The sequence below is a fragment of the Protopterus annectens genome, chromosome 9.part0, assembly GCF_019279795.1.
Source record: "Protopterus annectens isolate FY-2018-M chromosome 9.part0, PAN1.0, whole genome shotgun sequence".
Classification (NCBI taxonomy): domain Eukaryota; kingdom Metazoa; phylum Chordata; order Ceratodontiformes; family Protopteridae; genus Protopterus; species Protopterus annectens.
The window spans coordinates 681,532,628-681,550,995 of NC_056743.1; the positions used below are offsets into that span (position 1 = coordinate 681,532,628).

Consider the following 18,368-nt stretch of genomic DNA (forward strand, 5'->3'; position numbering starts at 1 on the left):
CTGTTGGCCATCAAAAATGTGAGGGGCAAGTTGGCCTTCATAGTATTACAATATGTACTGCTGTGGTAGTAGCAGGCAATGCTTGCTGCACCCAAATATGCTTTACAGTGCTGATCTGCAACTGTACAGTGTAATAACTGGCTCCCCAGGATTGCAGCCACCTCAGGATGACACCATTACCAGGGATTCTTGTCAAAAATAATTTGAAACTTGTTCAAGCTTACTTAGCCCCTAAATAACACCGCATTTTCCAGGAAGTTATTGATGATAACTCTGTAGTACCAAGACCACCTGCTTTCTCTTTATGGTAACTGTTTTTCATCTAGACCACTTCAGTTCACTAAGAAGTTGTATTTTGCTCATAAGATGTCTGCCATGTTTTTAAATTTGATTTTACATTTTTTTACCCTTTTGTATTGTATCCATAGGTTTAGCCGTAGCCAGCAATTAGTTACCATTTCACTATACATACGCTTAACCTAATAAATTAATTAACCACGAGCTACAAGCATTTAAAATAGAATAATACAAATCTTTAGCTGAAGTAAAATGAAGGACTGTACTTTGTAAAATGAGATACACAGGTTCAGATGGTATAAAGAATAATTTTAACACAGCTTATCTGAACCTTTCACTACCAGTATCTAAATGGGTATGGTGAATTTTTAACTGTTTCTTAAGACGTTCAAACTGTAGCTGCACGGTTCCACAGGCTGGTTGATTCTGGCTGAGCTCTGTTTCAGGAATACAGAGTACTTGTGCATGCTTCAAACACACATAAGTAAGTGAACTGTTGCTTGCTTTCTCTCTGTTTAGGAGTCCAGGAAAGTCCTTCTGCTTTGATTTAATTGTATTTACTTATGGGAACTAAGGTAAGAGTACTGATTACAAAATTAGCAATTGCAATCTCAGCCCAGGTTACAGTTACATTTTAATGATGAAAAGTAACAATAGGAGTGATATGTTGACTTAATATATAGGCATGAATACAAAAGAAAAAAAAAGATGTCCAAAGTAGATGAAAGTGCACACATGCCATGGGATTTTACAGGATGGTGTTACTGATGTATATTAATCACTCCAGGAGGAGAAACTGTGCCTCTGATATGACAAGTATGTAAATAGGTAAGGCACTGACTTCACTGAAGCAGTATAGCATGTAATTTGGGAAAATTTGTATTTAAGTAATGTCCTCAGTCTCCTGGCATTTGTGCTGACCAGTCAGGAACTGTTTGAATTATGATTTAAAGTGGATGATGTATTGCATTTACTGACCATTGTGTCAGTACTAGAACATGAATTTATTAGGGAAATTGTCCTTTGCTTCCTTTCAAGTTAAGAATATTGGCCTTCTGTGCAGAAGCGGTATGATCCAAAACAGTATAGGTTCATAGGTAGGTATTAGGCTATCGGCCCAAGGGCCTACGTAAGCCTAGCCAACAAGGTTCCCTGGCTTACGCCACCCAAGAAAGTTATTTTCCTGTGCCACTGTCAAGCAGAGACACAGAAGTGATCCCCTGGTGTATTTCCTATTTCCCATCCACTCATCAAGATTTTTCTTGAAGAGTGCTAATGAAGAACTTTGCTTCACATATATGGGTAGCCTGTTCCAGAGTATGGGAAGTCTCTGGGACAGGAATCTATCCCTCCAGCATGTCCTGTTTATTGTGGTGACAAAGTTTAGGTCCCTAGAGCATGTAGCTCGGAGGGATTGGGATTTCTTTAGGTGTAGCATGTCCAACAACTCTGGGTTTAACATAGCTTTATATGTTAGGCAGAGATCACCTCGGAATAGGCAATATGCTACAGAGTAAAGCTGGAGTTTTTTGAGGTGGTCAGTGTAGGGCATTTGTTTGGGGCCAGTAATCTTCTTTGTGAGGTACTTCTGTGGCCTTTCCAGCTGCTGCAGATGTCTTGTGAGGTACATTCCAAAAGGGGTGTTGTACTCTATAATTGGTCTGAGTGTCGAGTAGAGGGAAACAATGACCTCTTTTTTCCTGGATGAGAACCCTTTTATGATGAGGTGTGCCACGTAGAAGGAATTCCTGACTACTGTGGTGATGTGACTATCAAAGGAGAGACTACTGTTCACCTGGGTCCCAAGGTCTCTTATCACACATTCGATGTTAAGTAGATTGCTGCCGATGTGGTAGTTCATGGGTACAGAGATTTTACCAAAGGGGATGACACTGCACTTTTTTGGCATTGAGCTTGAGGCCATGGCTCTTGACACCAGGCATCTGTCTCGGCGAGGCTCTTCTGTAGGATGTCCACATTATTTGGGGATTTGACTATGGCTCCTAGTTTGCAGTCATCTGCGAACTTTGTTAACCAGAGGCCTTCTGTGTTAGCCTATACTTCAGAGAAGTAGATGCCAAACAGGAGAGGTCCCAGGACATAACCCTGTGGTACTCCACTTGTCACTGCTTTGAGGTCAGAGTTGAAGTCTGCAACTTTTACAGTGTGGGTTCTGCCAGTGAGCCATTTGGCAACCCATCTTGTGACGTAGGGATTTATACCTAGTTTAGCTATAATTCCAGAATGGTGGATGGTGTCGAAAGCCTTGGCGAGGTTAAGATAGGCTGTGTGAACCACCTTACCCTCATCTACAGCTTTGGTGACTGCCTCAAAGAAGTCGATCAGGTTCAGGAGGCATGATCTGCCTTTCACAAACCTGAACTGGGTGGGATCCAGAGTTTTGAGGTTACCAATGTCTTTGTTTATGAGTTCCATGATATGTTCCATCAGGCTAATAGGTTGATAGTTCCCGAGATCAGTGGTGGCTCCCCCTTTGTGGAGTGGGATAACTGTTGCTGTGCACCATTCAGTGGGCACAAAGCCTGATGTGAGGCTGTTATTGAACATGGTGCTTTAGTGGGGAGCCAGTTCATTCTGAAGTTCGTGTAAAACACAGCCTGGGATGTTGTCCGGTCCCGTGGATGCTGTATTTTTGGCTTTAGAAAGTGCAGCTTTTACCTGCGTAGTTGTGATTACAGGGACTCTGCATTCTTCCTGTATAGATATGGGCCCTTTAGGGGGTGAGAGGGGGGTAAAGTTAGCAGTGAGAGGGGGGTAAAGTTAGCACTGAACCTATCTGCCAGGATGTTGGCAATATCAGTTGGTTCTGTAATTTTCTTGCCTTTGTGCTGTAATGCAGAGCAGATCTGGGTGTTGCCATCGAGATTCTTGACATAGCTATAGAATGCTTTGTGGTTGTCCTTGGAATTAGTGGCGATTTTGTTTTCGTAGCTAGTTTTGGAGGATCTTATAAGGGATCTCAGCTTCTTACTGAGGCTGACCAGGGAGCTCCTCCACTCATGGGATTTTGCTCTTTTTTGCAACAGATTCTTCCTTCTGTTGTACAGTTTGTTTATGGCAGGAGACCATCAGATTGGCTTCCTTTTTTTGGAGGATAGTTGGTTCTGTTTGGGTTAGCACGATCCATGCACTCGTGTAAGTGCATATAGAGTGCATTTGTGTAGGATTCAGCAGTTGTAACTGTATTGTCCATCTGCATGGGTGTCATGAAGTTCACCACTTCTGTCTTAAGAAGCATGAAGTTGGCTTTGGAGAATTTTTTTAATGTGGCTTCCTTAATGGGGGTGGGGGTGGGATGTGGATATCAAGGGTGATTAGCTTATGGTCGGATTAGACCAACGAGGAATTGACTTCAGGTGTGGAACACCGGTCACTCATGTTGGTAATGACTAGGTCTATTACATTGAACACTGAATGTTGTGTTAGTGCTTACACTTCTGAAAAATGGGACCTTCCTGGCTGACAATTTCAGTCAGTGTAAAAAAAATTAATAAATAGAAATTAGTTGATATAAAAAGTGAATTAAATATTTACATATGTAAATAAAACAACTTATGAGTCACTGGCCATAACCCGAGGCATATTTAGAGTTACAGTGTTTAAAGGAGTTGACTGATGCGTTTGTTACATTTTTTTTTTCTCTCAGAAATAATGGGGAGGGGGAAAAGAGCTCACCTCAGAATATTAGTTTCTGCTGCACTTTATTCATCTGCATAAAAACTGTATTTTATGAACACACTAGTCGGTCATTGGTAATGGCCGTTTTGAAACGGTAATTTTGTCATTTAATAGTGCATTTTTCTAACCGTGACATTCTATTATATTGTAGGACAAAATGCGTGAGTGTGAGAGTGCCCTTTCAGATTGATTTTAGATGACTAGTTCAAAAAGAGATGATTGTCTGTCTGATGCAGTTTAACAACAATTTTTATTCTGTGATAGAGGCTGCATAACCATGCACTGGCAAGAGTTTGGTAGTTGCGTCTGCCCTCACTGCAGTACTGTGTTTGAAGGGGACAACTTCCGAACCAACAAGTTGCTGAACAATATCACAGAGTATCTGCAGCAGAAGCAATTGATGGCAACGGAGATGCATTCTTACCCTCTGTGTACAGAACACCAGAAGAAGCTAGAGCGTTTTTGTATCACCGACACTGAAGTAATTTGCCTGGATTGTCGGGATTCCAGGAAGCATCTTCACCATGAGGTGCTCAATGCCCAAGAAGCAGCAGGAGAATTTAAGGTAAGAAGAAAATCTGCATACTGTAAGGCCAGCACTGACAGAAGCATTAGTTTAACATGCTCTGTTTTTCTAGTTCGTGTAATCTTAACCCTTCCCTTTTTTTTTTTTTGTAGATTTTTTTTTTCTCTCTGCGTTTTCTCACTCTCTTCTTGGTTTGCGTTTCAGTTTTCTCTCTTTGGTTTGCATTTCAGTTTTCCATCATGAACAGCAATTTTCGCTCCGACATGGCAAAACTCTGACTTCTTGTAGTGGTTCTGTGATCACTCTGTAGTTTATCTTGCTTTTTAAGGCTGTGAGTAAGCTGCCATTTTCAGCTGAATTCATTACTCGCCCCGAGGTGAGATTCCAATGGTTGCAAGATTAGCTTGTTTATTTTCCTGGTTTTCCAGAATGTTGTTACATTAATTTTCCTTCTTGCGGGTTAGGACATCTGTTCTGTACATGTTAACTGCACTGTATTTGCATGTATTTTTCTGTCTCTGTATTTATTACAGTGAATGGTGGTTGTTCAGATGCTGGATGTTTCTCCGGTTTATTTCTTGTAAGCTTTCTCTGTTTTAGAAATATTTTTGTTAGGTTGTTATTCCAATGCGTACATTTATGTAAGGGCGTACATTTATGTAAGGGCTTTAACTGTGTAAGCTTGCTGAAATATCTTTTTTCTTTGTATTTAATGTACAAGTTTGGTCGGTAGTGTGAATATTAGCATGTTAGAAAGGATATGATTCATGTTACATATGAATGCTATCAGCATTTTGCAGAGAAAATGGTCCACTGACTTCATGCATGTTAAAACTAAGAAGGGGCAAAGGCTCATGTGAAAAAGAAGGGAGAGGTTAAGGACATACTGCTTGAAACTGGATGGATTCTAAATAAAGCTAGAAAAAAATACTTGAAAGTTTGAAGTAGATAGTTTTACTGATAAAGGTGGTTCAGCTGTAGGAGTATGTAAGGCATAAACTGACTGACAGGGGAGCTGTTGGAAGAGGGCATTAATTGGAGGCAGGTTTGGATGTTACTGTATTTACTGAGAAATGCATGTTGAAGTGGGTTGGCAGATAATGTACCTGATGTATTCAGCAACCCTTTTAGATGTACAGACCTTTGCCATAGTAACACCATCCCGCACTTGGCTTCAGTTTATCGCAAGTCTAGACTGAAGATGGAGTTGGTGGTATATGTCATATTAGAATTAGCATGTTAACAGACCGTGTGAGCAATAATTCTGTGGTAGGAGTGATTTTTTTTGGGGGGGGGGGGGGCTAGTGTTGCAGCTCTTGCCAGTTAGACCTCATAAAATACATCTTATTAGCCATGATACCACACACTACTGGCTTTGAGCATCAGACTCTTGCCATTTCTTTGGAGGGGGGATTATTTGCTTTAAATAATTTAGACCATCCTTTTGGCTGCAGATAAAGTACATGTGTATTTTACAGTTTTTTATTGCTGGAAAATGAGTGTATTAATAAACCTGAAATACAGATGATATCTTGGTTTGTTTGCATGCCCAGTGGAAAACATGATTCTAGGTCAACAGAAGGAAGTGTTTATGATGCTTTTTAATAAAGAATGCCAGTGCCATTTAATGGTTTTCTAGTGCAGAATTCATACTGGCCAAGCTTTGAGAAACTGTTTAGGTACCAAGTGCATTTCCTACCCTACATTCAAAGAATTTTCAAATTTAATAGCAATACTATGTAAAACTGAAAAAGAAGCAATCCAGAATAAGATCTATAAATCATACTAAGACTTTTAATCGTTGGGATAGCCTTGAAATTTTGCTATTGAAATACCAAGAGTCTTAATTTGTTAATTATATAAATTGACCTTGATGATTCACTGTATTCCTAACATTGTAGATCAGTATGTGATGTTAAATTTCTTCCTTTCTGTTTATATATTGTAAATATGTTAAATTCTTTGTTTTTTAGAGAGAGACTTGAGAGCATGTGGCACGCTGTGGCATGCTGTAGATTCAGGTTCGAATTGGAGTCTGCAGGCAATCTGGAATGGAACTATATTTGTTTGTACTTGGATTATATGAGGGAAATACAGCAGGCAAATGTAGCTGATAAAATCTTCCCTGACTATGTAATGACTATGCTTGTAGGTAAACCAGGTACAATGCAACATTTTTTTCAGTGGCAGATTACCCCAGAAAGGAATAATAATCGGCGTGGGCACTGTCTGCTAAAAATGATGCTTTGTAGTGTAAGTAAGGCATGGAAGTGTCAGTGTGGTAGGGTTGTGCCTAGGTGTTTGATATAATCATTTTCTGCTGAGAGCTTGTTTCTTATTCCAGAGTAATTCCAGTATTTTGCCATATGTTAAGGTTAAGGATGGAACTAGAGTAAATTCAATTTCGAAGAGCCATCCCTTATTGATGCAGTTATTGCTACCATACTTGTAACTTAGGTCCATCATCAACACCCTCTCAAAAGGTTTCATGCCTTTTTGAAGGGGAATACTACTGCCATTGGGGGGGGGATAACTGTAGAAGTGACAAGCACTCCAATTTTTGCTAACCTAGTACTTGGTGGTGGGAAAGACCATTTGTAGTCATGAGCTTTTCACTGTGTTACATGTTATAGGTTCATAGGTAAGTACTAGGCAATCTGTCCAAGGGCATTTATAAGCCTAGCCAGAATGTGTTGGCTTTCGCCACCCCCTTAGATTAGTTCCCTGTGCCTCTGTCCAGCAGAGCCGTTAGTTCCCTGCGCCACTGTCCAGCAGAGCCATTGCAGTGATCCCCGGGGTAAATTTTCTGTTTCCCATCCACCTGTCAAGGTTTCTCTTGAAGAGTGTTTAGTGAGGGGCTCTGCCTGATGTATATTGGAATCCTGTTCCAAAGCATGGGGAGTCTCTGGGATAGGAATCTATCCCTACAGCATATCCTATTTATCGGTGTGGTGAGGGTTATATCTCTAGAGCGTGTGGCTCTTCGGGATTTTTTTTTTTTTTTTTTTAGGTGGAGCATGTCCATCATTTCTGGGTTGGACATGGCCTTGTATGTCAGGCAGAGATCACCTCTGAGTAAGCGGTATGCAACTGAGTACAGCTGGAGTTTCTTGAGTCGGGCTGCATAGAGCATCTGTTTGAGGCCAGTAATCCTCTTGGTGAGGTACTTTTTGTGGTCTTTCCAGCTGTTACAGGTGTCTTGTAAGGTACATCCCAAATGGGGCATTGTAGTCTATGATGGGGTGTCTTGTAAGGTACATCCCAAATGGGGCGTTGTAGTCTATGATGGGTCTAATGAGTGATGAGTAGAGAGGCACAATAACCTCTTGTTCTAGATGCGAACCCTTTTGTGATTAGGTGGGCCACATAGAAGGATTTTCTAACCACCTTGTCAATATGATTATCAAAGGAGAGATTACGATCTACTTGGGTCCCCAGATCCCTTATTACATTTTCTGTATTTAGGGGACTACCAACTATGTGGTAGTTCGCGGGTACTATGTTTTTTCCAGAGGGGATGACTATGCACTTTTTGGCATTTAGCTGTAGACCATGAGTTTGACACCAGGTATCCGTCTCGGTGAGACCCATCTGGAGGGTGTCCGTATCAGCCAGAGAATCCATTATGGCCCCTAGTTTGCAGTCGTCTGTGAACTTGGTCAGCCATAGTCCTCCTATGCTTGCCTGTACCTCTGAGAAGTATATACCGAACAAGAGGGGTCTTAGGACTGAGCCCTGGGGGACGCCACTTGTAACCGGTTTAGAGTCGGACGTAGAGCCTGCAACTCTCACTATGTGGGTTCTATCCATGAGCCAGTTGGCAACCCATCTTGTGACGTAGGGGTTTATGATGATCATCGTGCATACAGCTGCAGTAATCACATATGGGTTCTCTGCTGAAAGGCGGTCCATCGGTCGGCCAAATTCCAAAGTCTTGGTCTGGCGTCGGTTGTTGTCGCTTTCTTTCCTGACGTCAGAGCGACGGGGGTATATAAGACACAACCGACGCCATTTTCTTCAGTCTTTTTTGCCGCACGGTGCCCGAAGCAGAAGCAGTTCGCAAGTGCCGGTCGGCCAGCTCCTGAATTTACGATTAATTGGAAACCGAAGTCTTCTTTAAAGCCAAGTACCCCGTTGGGGAAATTTTTCTTGCCTCAGACCGATGTCAGAAAATGTTAACAATTGTATTTCTTGTGGGAAGCAAATGCCGCATAAGGATTTTTATTCCCTCTGCATACCTTGTTTAGGCCCAGACCACGACGTCTCGGGCTGTCGCTTTTGCACTACTTTCAATAAACGAACTATTAAGCGTCGGGCGGAGTTCGCCCAACACTATTTTGGTAGAGCCTTTGATTATAAAATGTTGTCGGAGACTCCCGACTACCATTTTATCCAAAAAATGCAAGGACAAGGACCGACACGACGCCAAAACCGGCTACACATGGTCCGGTTCTCAGCGAGACGCCTATGCAGTCCCTGACTACTGACGACACTTCTTTGGCGGTATCTTCTGTACCCGAGACTGCAGGTACCTCGGCCCATACCCAGACTACAACCACCGAAGCCACTGTGAGTGTTGAGCCTCCTAATGTGGACAGGTCCACTTCCACCCATGGTGTCTTTAGACCCTCATCCTCCTTTTCCATTAAGGCCTTTACTAAGTCCAAATCAGCCATGCATCCCAAGAGGCCTGTTGCACAGGGGCCATCTCCAGGCCCCATGCCTAAAAAGCAGATGCTAAAAATGGCTGAGGATTTAATTACTTTCATCAGGGGGTTCCCAACCCCCTCCAGACAGAGACCCAGAGTGGAGGAAGATTCTCCATCTTCTGACCAGGGCTCCATTATTTCAGAACTTCCTGATGAAGAGGAACACTCGTACTCCCCTTATGAAAATTTGGATGCAGAGCAGTCCATTCCTTCTGTATCTCCTCCAGAGGATTTTTCTTTTGGGGAAACCTTGCACACCTTGAGGGAACACTTCCATTGGGAAGGCCAAGACTTTTCTGATTCCAGGAAAAGACTTAGGGAATTTCTTTTGTTACCTCAGTACAGACCTCTGGCGATACCTCCTGTCTTGGACATACTTGATGATGTCTATTCGGAGGCTTGCCGTAATCCGGATTCCCTGCCTCCTGCCCCAGTCAAGCCTGATAGGTACTACAGAGTTCCTAATTCTCACCAATTTCTTTACAAAAGCCATAATGCTGACCTTGAAAGAGGACAATCTCAAGGATCATATAGAGGCAGACAATGGCAAACTCCCCCACCAAGAGGTGGCGAAGACAGTGCACAACAATACAGGAAACAAACCCAATGACTTCCCCCTTTTCATGCCAAGCAAGTCTCAGCTGGCAGCACCCTTGGGAGGAAAACTGACATTATTTACAAGAAATTGGCATATTATCACAACAGACAAATGGATCCTGGACATTATAAACAGAGGCTACAGATTTCATTTTCACACTTTTCCAAAAATGAGCATGCCGAACCTGCCACACAATCAAAGGGCAGAGGCTCAAATACAAATTTCAAAGCTCATGGACATGAAAGCTATTCAAGAGGTACCTACTCACGAGCAAGGCCAAGGTTTTTATTCCAGACTATTCCTGGTACCAAGGAAAGGAACCGACTGGAGGCCCATTTTGGACTTATCCATCCTAAACACATTTCTACTCGTACCAAAATTCAAGATGCTCGCCTTACAGCAGCTTCTTCCCATGCTGGGCAAGGAGTTTTGGCTGGTAACATTGGACCTCAAGGAGGCATACCTGTATGTCCCAATCAGACAAAGCTACAGAAGATGCCTCAGATTTCTTGCAGGTTCAATCCACTATCAATTCTCTGCATTGCCCTTTGGCTTATCTACTGCGCCCAGAGTATTCACGAAATGCCTGGCATCAGTAATTGCCTATTGCAGACTTCAAGGGATACAAATTTACCCTTATTTGGACGATTGCCTGATCCAAGCGGACAGCAAGCACATACTTCTGGAACATCTGGCTTATGTAACATGGTTATTGAATTCTCTGGGATACACAGTCAACAAAGAGAAATCCAGGCTAACACCATCTCAGAAAATAACTTTCCTGGGTGCCAACTTGGACACACCCAGATGGCCTATCTTACGCTGGAAAAACAAGGGCAACTAACTCAGTACTTCAAAATACTAGCAAATTGTACCAGGCTAACTGCAAGGAAAATCCTGCAGGCTCTGGGCTTCATGGCATCTTGCATTTTTCTAATCCCAAGTGCAATGTTGCATATGAGGAAACTTCAATGGTACCTAAAAAACCTTTTATCTCAACACAGCCACAGTTTGGAAACAATAATACCACTAGTTCCATGTTTGCAAAAGGAATTTCTGTGGTGGGCCCAAACATGTCAAACGAACACAGGTCTACCATTCTGCAAGCCTCAAGCAAATCAAGTCATCACAACAGACGCCTCAGACTACGCCTGGGGGGCACACATGACAGACAGGTGCATTCAGGGCAAATGGTCCCAAAAGGAAAAACACCTTCACATCAATCAAAAGGAAATGCTAGCAGTGATAAATGCAATTACAGCTTTCAAGGACCTCCTGCATCCAGGACAATTATTGATAAGAACAGACAACACCACAGTAATGTGGTACATAAACAAACGAGGAGGAGCACATTCATACCCCCTGTGCAGGCTCGCCATGTCACTTTGGAACCTGGCTCTGGAATGGCAAATTGAACTGGAAAAGCACAGTACATGCCAGGATTGGAAAACACACTGGCAGACAATCTAAGCAGAAATATGACAGACCCACACGAATGGAAGTTGCATCCTCAAGTGTTTACAAAGATAGTCCAAGCGTGGGGAAGGCCAGACATAGATCTCTTTGCCTCCCACAGGAATCATCAATTGACAAAGTTCTGCTCAAGGACCTTCCATCCAAAGGCCTGGAGAGTGGACGCCCTTTCTTTCAGTTGGGCAGCACGGACCGTTTACGCTTTGCCTCTTCTGCCCAAGGTGCTCTTGAAAGCAAGAGCAGACAGACCGAAGATGATACTGATTGCACCAGACTGGCCAAGACAACACTGGTACCCACTACTGAGGAGCCTAGCACATACTCCTCCCTGGACCTTACCTCTAATGCCTCTTCTATTGACTCAACACAGCTACAAAACTCTTCAGTCAGCTGAAAACACTCAATCTGGCTGCATGGAAAATTCCTTAACACCACAACAGATCCTACTCTCCAAAGAGGTGCAGGAAGTCATTTTGGAGGCCAGAAGGCCATCTGCTAGAAAGGCTTACTCCGCTAAATGGAAACGGTTTTGCGCTTGGAATGAGAAAAAGGGCCAGGATCCTAGAAAACTGAATTTACCTCGGATATTGCAGTATCTAGCTGAGCTGTTGAGCAGTGGACTTTCATTTTCCTCCATCAAAATTCATGCCTCAGCCATTTCTGCAGAATACAACACTGATCCACCCTTATTCTCTCACCCACTCTTAAGACAGTTCCTCAGAGGGGCTAAGAATATAAGACCTCCAAGGAAACAACCAATACCAGCCTGGGATCTTAATTACATTCTAGAAAAATTAACATTGCCTCCCTTTGAACCAGCTGCCTCAGCACATTTGCAATATTTGTCCTGGAAAATAGCTTTCCTTCTGGCCATTACCTCAGCTCGTAGGGTTTCGGAACTGCAAGCCCTCATGGCTGTGCAGCCCTTTCTCATCTTCCATCAGGACAGGGTTTCCCTACGAACCAACCCGTCATTTATGCCTAAGGTAGAATCCAGGGTAGCTTTAAATCAGGCCATACACTTACCTACCTTTTACCCCAATCCTCAAAACAAAGGGGAAAGGCTGCTACATTCTTTAGACATCCATGGACAGCTACGTTACTATTTGGACAGAATAAAGCCTTTCAGGAAATCAGAACAACTCTTTGTGTCCTATGCTGTAGGAGCTCAAGGGAAGCCAATTTCCAAACAGACTATTTCAAAATGGATAGGCCACTGCATACGGTTTTGTTGCTCCTTTCATGGCAAATCTGTTCCTACAGGCATCAGATCCCACTCCACAAGGGACACAGCTACCGCTACAGCTTTCCTCAGAGGAGTCCCTACCAAAGATATTTTGGAGGCAGCCACTTGGAGTTCTGTGCATACCTTCACAAAACACTACCACCTGCCTTTATACTCCAAAACTAGAGCAGGCTTTGCCACTGCTGTGTTGCAGGGCATTCTGGCTCCTCCCAGTTCAACCTAGTGCCTACCACCCTGTGCGTAGCTTTGGGATTCTACCCATATGTGATTACTGCAGCTGTATGCACGATGAACATAGTACAGTTTTGTACCTACCATAAATGTAGATGTTCGAGTGCTAATACAGCTGCAGTACAGGTTTCCCTCCCTCCTTCCCCTCTTGGTAAAGGCCTAGTGGCTAACACCTCTTCATACAACCTGTCTGGGTTATCCTTCAATGGTGTATTTGCTTGCAACTACTACTGATTTTTGATTACATTGCATTGCATGATTATATTTATAATTTATGTATTGCCTTCCTTTTGGAGGCACCTGACATCTGGGGCAAGAAAGACTGAAGAAAATGGCGTCAGCTGTGTCTTATATACCCCTGTCGCACTGATGTCAGGAAAGAAAGCGACAACAACCGACGCCAGACCAAGACTTTGGAATTCGGCCGACCGAGGGACCGCCTGACGGCAGAGAACCCATATGTGATTACTGCAGCTGTATTAGCACTCGAACATCTACATTTATGGTAGGTACAAAACTGTACTTTCAAGCTGGTGAGCTTGTCTATAATACTAGAATGGGGAATGGTGTCGAAAGCCTTCGCGAGGTCTAGGTAGGCTGTGTGGACCTCCTTTTCCTTGTCTAATGCCTTGGTAACCGTCTCAAAGAAGTCCACCAGGATTAGGAGGCATGATCTGCCCTTAAAGCCAAACTGGGTAGGGTCCAAGGTTTGGAGGTTCCCAATGTCTCTGTTAATGAGTTCCATAGCCTTGCAGACCAAGCTAGTCAGGCTTATAGGGCGATAGTTCCCGGGGTCCATTGTGGCTCCACCTTTGTGGAGCGGGATAACTGTTGCTGTGCGCCACTCTGTGGGTACGTAGCGGCTGAGTTTGAACAGTCTGTTTAGGTGAGGGGTTAGTTAATTTTGGAGCTCTTGTAAGACACAACCTGGGACACCATCCGGTCCCATTGAAGCTGTGTTTTTGGCTTTGGATTGGGCTGTTTTAACCTGTGTGTCTGTGATTGATGGGACCCTACATTCTTCTGGTATGGTTATGGGCCCTTTCGGGGGGTGAGAGGGGGGTGAAGTTTGCACTAAACCTGTTTGCCAGAATGTTGGCAATATCAGTCGGTTCAGTGTATTTTGTGCCATTCTGCACTAACTCAGAGCAGATCTGAGAGTTTCCACTTAGGTTCTTGACATAGCTAAAGAACGCTTTGTGGTTATCTTTGGAGCCATTGGCAATTTTTCTCTCGAAACTAGCCTTGGATGATTTAATGAGGGATCGTAGTTTCTTGCTGATACTGATCAGGGATGTCTTTCCTTCTTGGGATTTTACTCTTTCCTGTACTGGTTTCCGCCTTCTGTTGTATAGCTTGTTTATGACAGGGGCCCACCAGACTGGTTTCCTTTTCTTGGAGGAGTGAGTTTTTGTTTTACTTGGGATAGCACGATCCATGCATTCCTGCAGATGCTCAGTGTGCCTTTGTAAAGGTTTCAGCAGCTTGGACAGCATTGTCCTTCAGCATGGGGGCTGTGAACCTTTCCACCTCTGTCTTGAGTAATGTGAAGTTTGCTTTTGAAAAGTTTTTCACGGTGGTTTCCTTGATTGGGGGTGGGGGCGGAATGTGGATATCCAGAGTGATTAGTCTATGGTCTAATCTAACCAGCGAGGGGTTGACCTCCGGTGTGGAACACCGGTTGCCCATGTTGGTTATGACCAGGTCCAGTAATGTTCCCTCTGGTGGGGGTGTTGACCAGTTGATCCAGGAAGTTTGAGTTTAAAAATTCTAGGAAGCGTTGGGAAAGGGAGTTAGTACTTGAGTAGTTCTCCCAGTTTGTTTGGGTAATTGAAATCACCCAGTATTAGGGTGTTTGGTAGGACCTTCATATTTCCCAGTGTCTCCAGAAATGTGGAATGGGGGTCCTTGGGCCATGGTGGGTGATCTGTAGCAAGCTACAATTTGTTTTGCAGTTTTGCCCGTTGTTATTTGCACATGGATGATCTCTGATACATTGTGCTGCACCACTAACCTGGAGGTGTGGGTATCCTTGATGAATATGGATAAATCCCTGCCTTTTGTGTTTCGGTCCTGGTGCTGTGGCCAAAAGGTATGGTATGAGTTATAGCCTAGTAGTGCTGGGGTGCTCTCAGGAGCCTTAAACCAGGTTTATATTACTGCACAAATGTCTATGTTCTCCATACTGAGGAGCGCTTCGAGTGCGTGCATTTTGAAGTTTAGATTTCTGGTGTTGAGTAGCATTACCCTCAGTTTTTGGCTACTTGTGCTATTTATGGTGGTTGGTTTATCTTTTGAGCCTTGCCTAAAAAAGGCACTATGAGGGCGGCAAGAGCCTTGACCAGTATTTCAAAAGCCTAAGGGTGACCAGTGCAAGCCATCTCTTGCGAAGCAACGTGGCTTGTTGAGCATGTCATCCCAGGCGAACAGATACTGGATCCCCTTTGATTGACGCCAGAAACTTAGCCAATTGTTGAAATTGATAATTTTTTCTTTATATTGTGGCATCATTCTTGGTGAGGGCAGGATGCTACTCAGGGTCATACCGGCCTGAGCTACATGATCAGAGAGCTCTTCCATGTCTCTCTTCATGTAGTCCAGGGAGGTATGTCTCCGGTCATTGACACCAACATGGATAATGACAGAGTTGTATTTGTACTTTTTCTGGAGTGACCTGAGTGCTTCTGTTATGTGGCGGATCCTGGCACCCGACAGGCAGCTAACTGTAACCTTTTCCTTGTTCAGCCTAGTTAGTGGGACATCAGTGTGCCTGACTATAGAGTCGCCTATTACTAGTGTGTTGGGTATGTTATTTTGCGTTAAGGGCTGTGATTGCGTGGCACACAGATTATGTGAAGTATGTGTTTCATGGTTGGTGATGGGGTGTGGAAGTTGCTTGGATGTCTGCTTTGGAGATCTCTGTTGCTTTTGCAGATTTTTATTTAGAGCCCATGAGTATGTTTTCATGTATTCATGTGCGTTATTTGCCGGTGTTGGTTTATTAGGTCTGTGTGAGACTGGTGGTGTGTTGCAAGTTTTACCCTTCTCCTCTTGACTGTCAGTTCCAGTCTTGGGTTGAGAGAGCTTTGCCTTCGGTTTGGCTGCATAATTGCATCTCTCGCATATATTAGTGTTTGGTGGTAGGAGGAGAGGGTTGTCTGTGTACATGAGGCAGTTGTAACATTGCCTCAAAATGCCCAGATTCACCATTTGGACTGGAGAGTACACCGGAAACTGCCCTTTGGACATGCCTGAATAGGTAGAGTAAGCTGTTTTTCCGATTGGCTGGTGGGGACAAATAGAGAACTTTGTCCTTCTGGACAGTATAGGGGGGGTCTAGTGCTAGGGTTAATTAGTGCTTGCTATGAGTTTTAAGCAAGTGCTTGACTGAAATGAAAGGTTTGAGTCCTAAAGTTGAAGGTTTGTCTAGTTCCAAGGGAAAAGAGTAGACTTCATGGAGCCGAGAATAGTTTAACTCTAGCTAAATGGCGCGGTTTTTATAGCAGGGAAGTGAAAGAGATAGAAATTAGCCCAAAATGGCTGATAACTACTAACTTCTGGGCTTAAACCACTCCTCCAAGGACAGATAGGCTGCTCAAAGCACCCCTCTCTCACATGTGAACAGAGAAACTTCCTTCTATCCAAGTAAGGTATGGGCAACACAGAAACTTGTAACTCTGCCCTGGATTTAGCAGTAACCTGAAAACTGGACTATACTAGTTCTGAAAGGCAGGTAACAAGTGTATATATATATATATATTTTTTTTTTCAGAAAATAGAGTAGATACAATCAAAACAACACTTTAAATGCACAGAAAAGGGTATCGCACAGTGTGTAGCCTACAACAGTTAAAAAGATTATTTAAACATAAAAATTACTTAATTCAAGTGCAGGCAGCAAATAAGTACAATATGCAGCAATAACAAACTTTTTAAATCACAGATTCGCTAAAAAAATGGCGTTTTAGGCGGAATTAGATAAGACAGCAAGAAAAGCAGAAAAGTGATACTTAATCACTCCAAAGTCACTCTTTTGTCTCTCTGCTGTTGTAGACTCTGCAGAACACCTGGAAGGCACTTGCTGAGCGCAATACAGCGCAAAAACTGCGCAAATGCGGTTTTTATAGCAGGGAAGTGAAAGAGGTAGAAATTAGCCCAAAATGGCCAATAAACTACTAACGTCTGGGCTGAAACCACTCCTCCGGGAACAGATAGGCTGCTCAAAGTTCTCCTCTCTCACAGGTGAACAGAGAAACTTCCTTCTGTCCAAGTAAGGTATGGGCAACACAGAAACTTGTAACACAGCCCTGGATTCAGCAATAACCTGAAAACTGGACTATAGAAGTTCAGAACGGCGGGAAATAAGTGTGTGTGTGTATATATATATATATATATATATATATATATTTTCCAGAAAATAGAGCAGATACAAACAAAGCAACACTTTACCCAATTAACCAGTTAAAAAGCTCAAAACTGAGCCCTGTTCCAGCAGTCTTCAGTCAGACAAGTTCTAACTGCACAGTCCTGCCACTAGGGTACAGAGAAACCTTTTCCAAAAAAATGGCCTGGATCAGTGCACAAGTTATGCAAACAAAGCTAGATCTAGCCGGCCTGAATCTAGTCTATGCTACAGCAAGCACGGCATACCGATCTCAGAAATAAACAGTTCAAGTAAGCATGTGCAGTAAGCCTTTAACTAGAAATTCCCAGCTCAGAAGTGCAGAATCTAGCCTCTCCTCCCACAAGAGTGCAGACCACAAACCTTCTTAATGTAAAATAACTGGCCTGAAGCCCAAGTGCTTAACCCAGAACTAATATTCTTTTAGAATAACAGACACTGAGCCTTCACTCAGCAGTTCCCAACTCAGAAGGATGTACGCTACCTGTCCTGCCACAATAGTGCAGACCACAAACCTTCTTAATGTAAAACAACTGGTTTGAAGCCCAAGTGCTTAAACCAAAGGCCTTAGAATAACAGTTACAATTTAATCAGACTACTAATGAGCAGTAATAAAGGCAGCAGAATAAATTCAGTTGAGTACTTTTAAGAAGAGGCAAAAGCAAAATGAGGTAATAAAGTAGGAAGAAACACAAATGCCTAAAGCAGATGAAGTGCAATACTAGACTCTTATGTTTTTATGGTTTGAAAGGGGGATACCACAGCCCTGAATGAAGTTGTCATTATTAATTGTGCAACAAGATTTTTGAAATTTATGCATCCCATATCAAGTTAATACATCAAGTATTTTGATATCAAAATATGTAAAGATCACTAGTTAAGAAAATTTCCATCTTGCATCTACTGGATGTTCATGTAGAACAATTCACTATTGCATTTTAGTAGTTGCCATCCATACCATCAAAAATGTGAACAGAGGACAGATGATATGTAGTTGACGTCCCTCAATTCTAATTTTGCAGACAAGGTGAAAACAGTTGTAAAATGGTGAATGATAGAGAGTATCCAGCATTGTTAATATAGGAGACTGCTAATTATGTTAGGAGACTGCTAATTATGTTCTAGAGAAGAGGGGGACTGTTTTTGCCCTCATCTTAACCAGTAGTATTGGGACATTGAATGGTGGA

General features: G+C 42.9%; 1 protein-coding gene across 1 annotated transcript in view; it reads left to right on the plus strand.

Annotated features, from left to right (window-relative positions):
• The window catches only part of LOC122811442 (nuclear factor 7, brain-like), a 346,854-nt gene that overhangs the window by 71,559 nt on the left and 256,927 nt on the right, over nucleotides 1-18,368 (plus strand). The window contains exon 2 of the mRNA XM_044083288.1: nucleotides 4,261-4,561. Within this exon, the coding sequence (XP_043939223.1) occupies nucleotides 4,261-4,561 (301 nt within the window). The remainder of the gene's footprint in view (nucleotides 1-4,260; nucleotides 4,562-18,368) is intronic.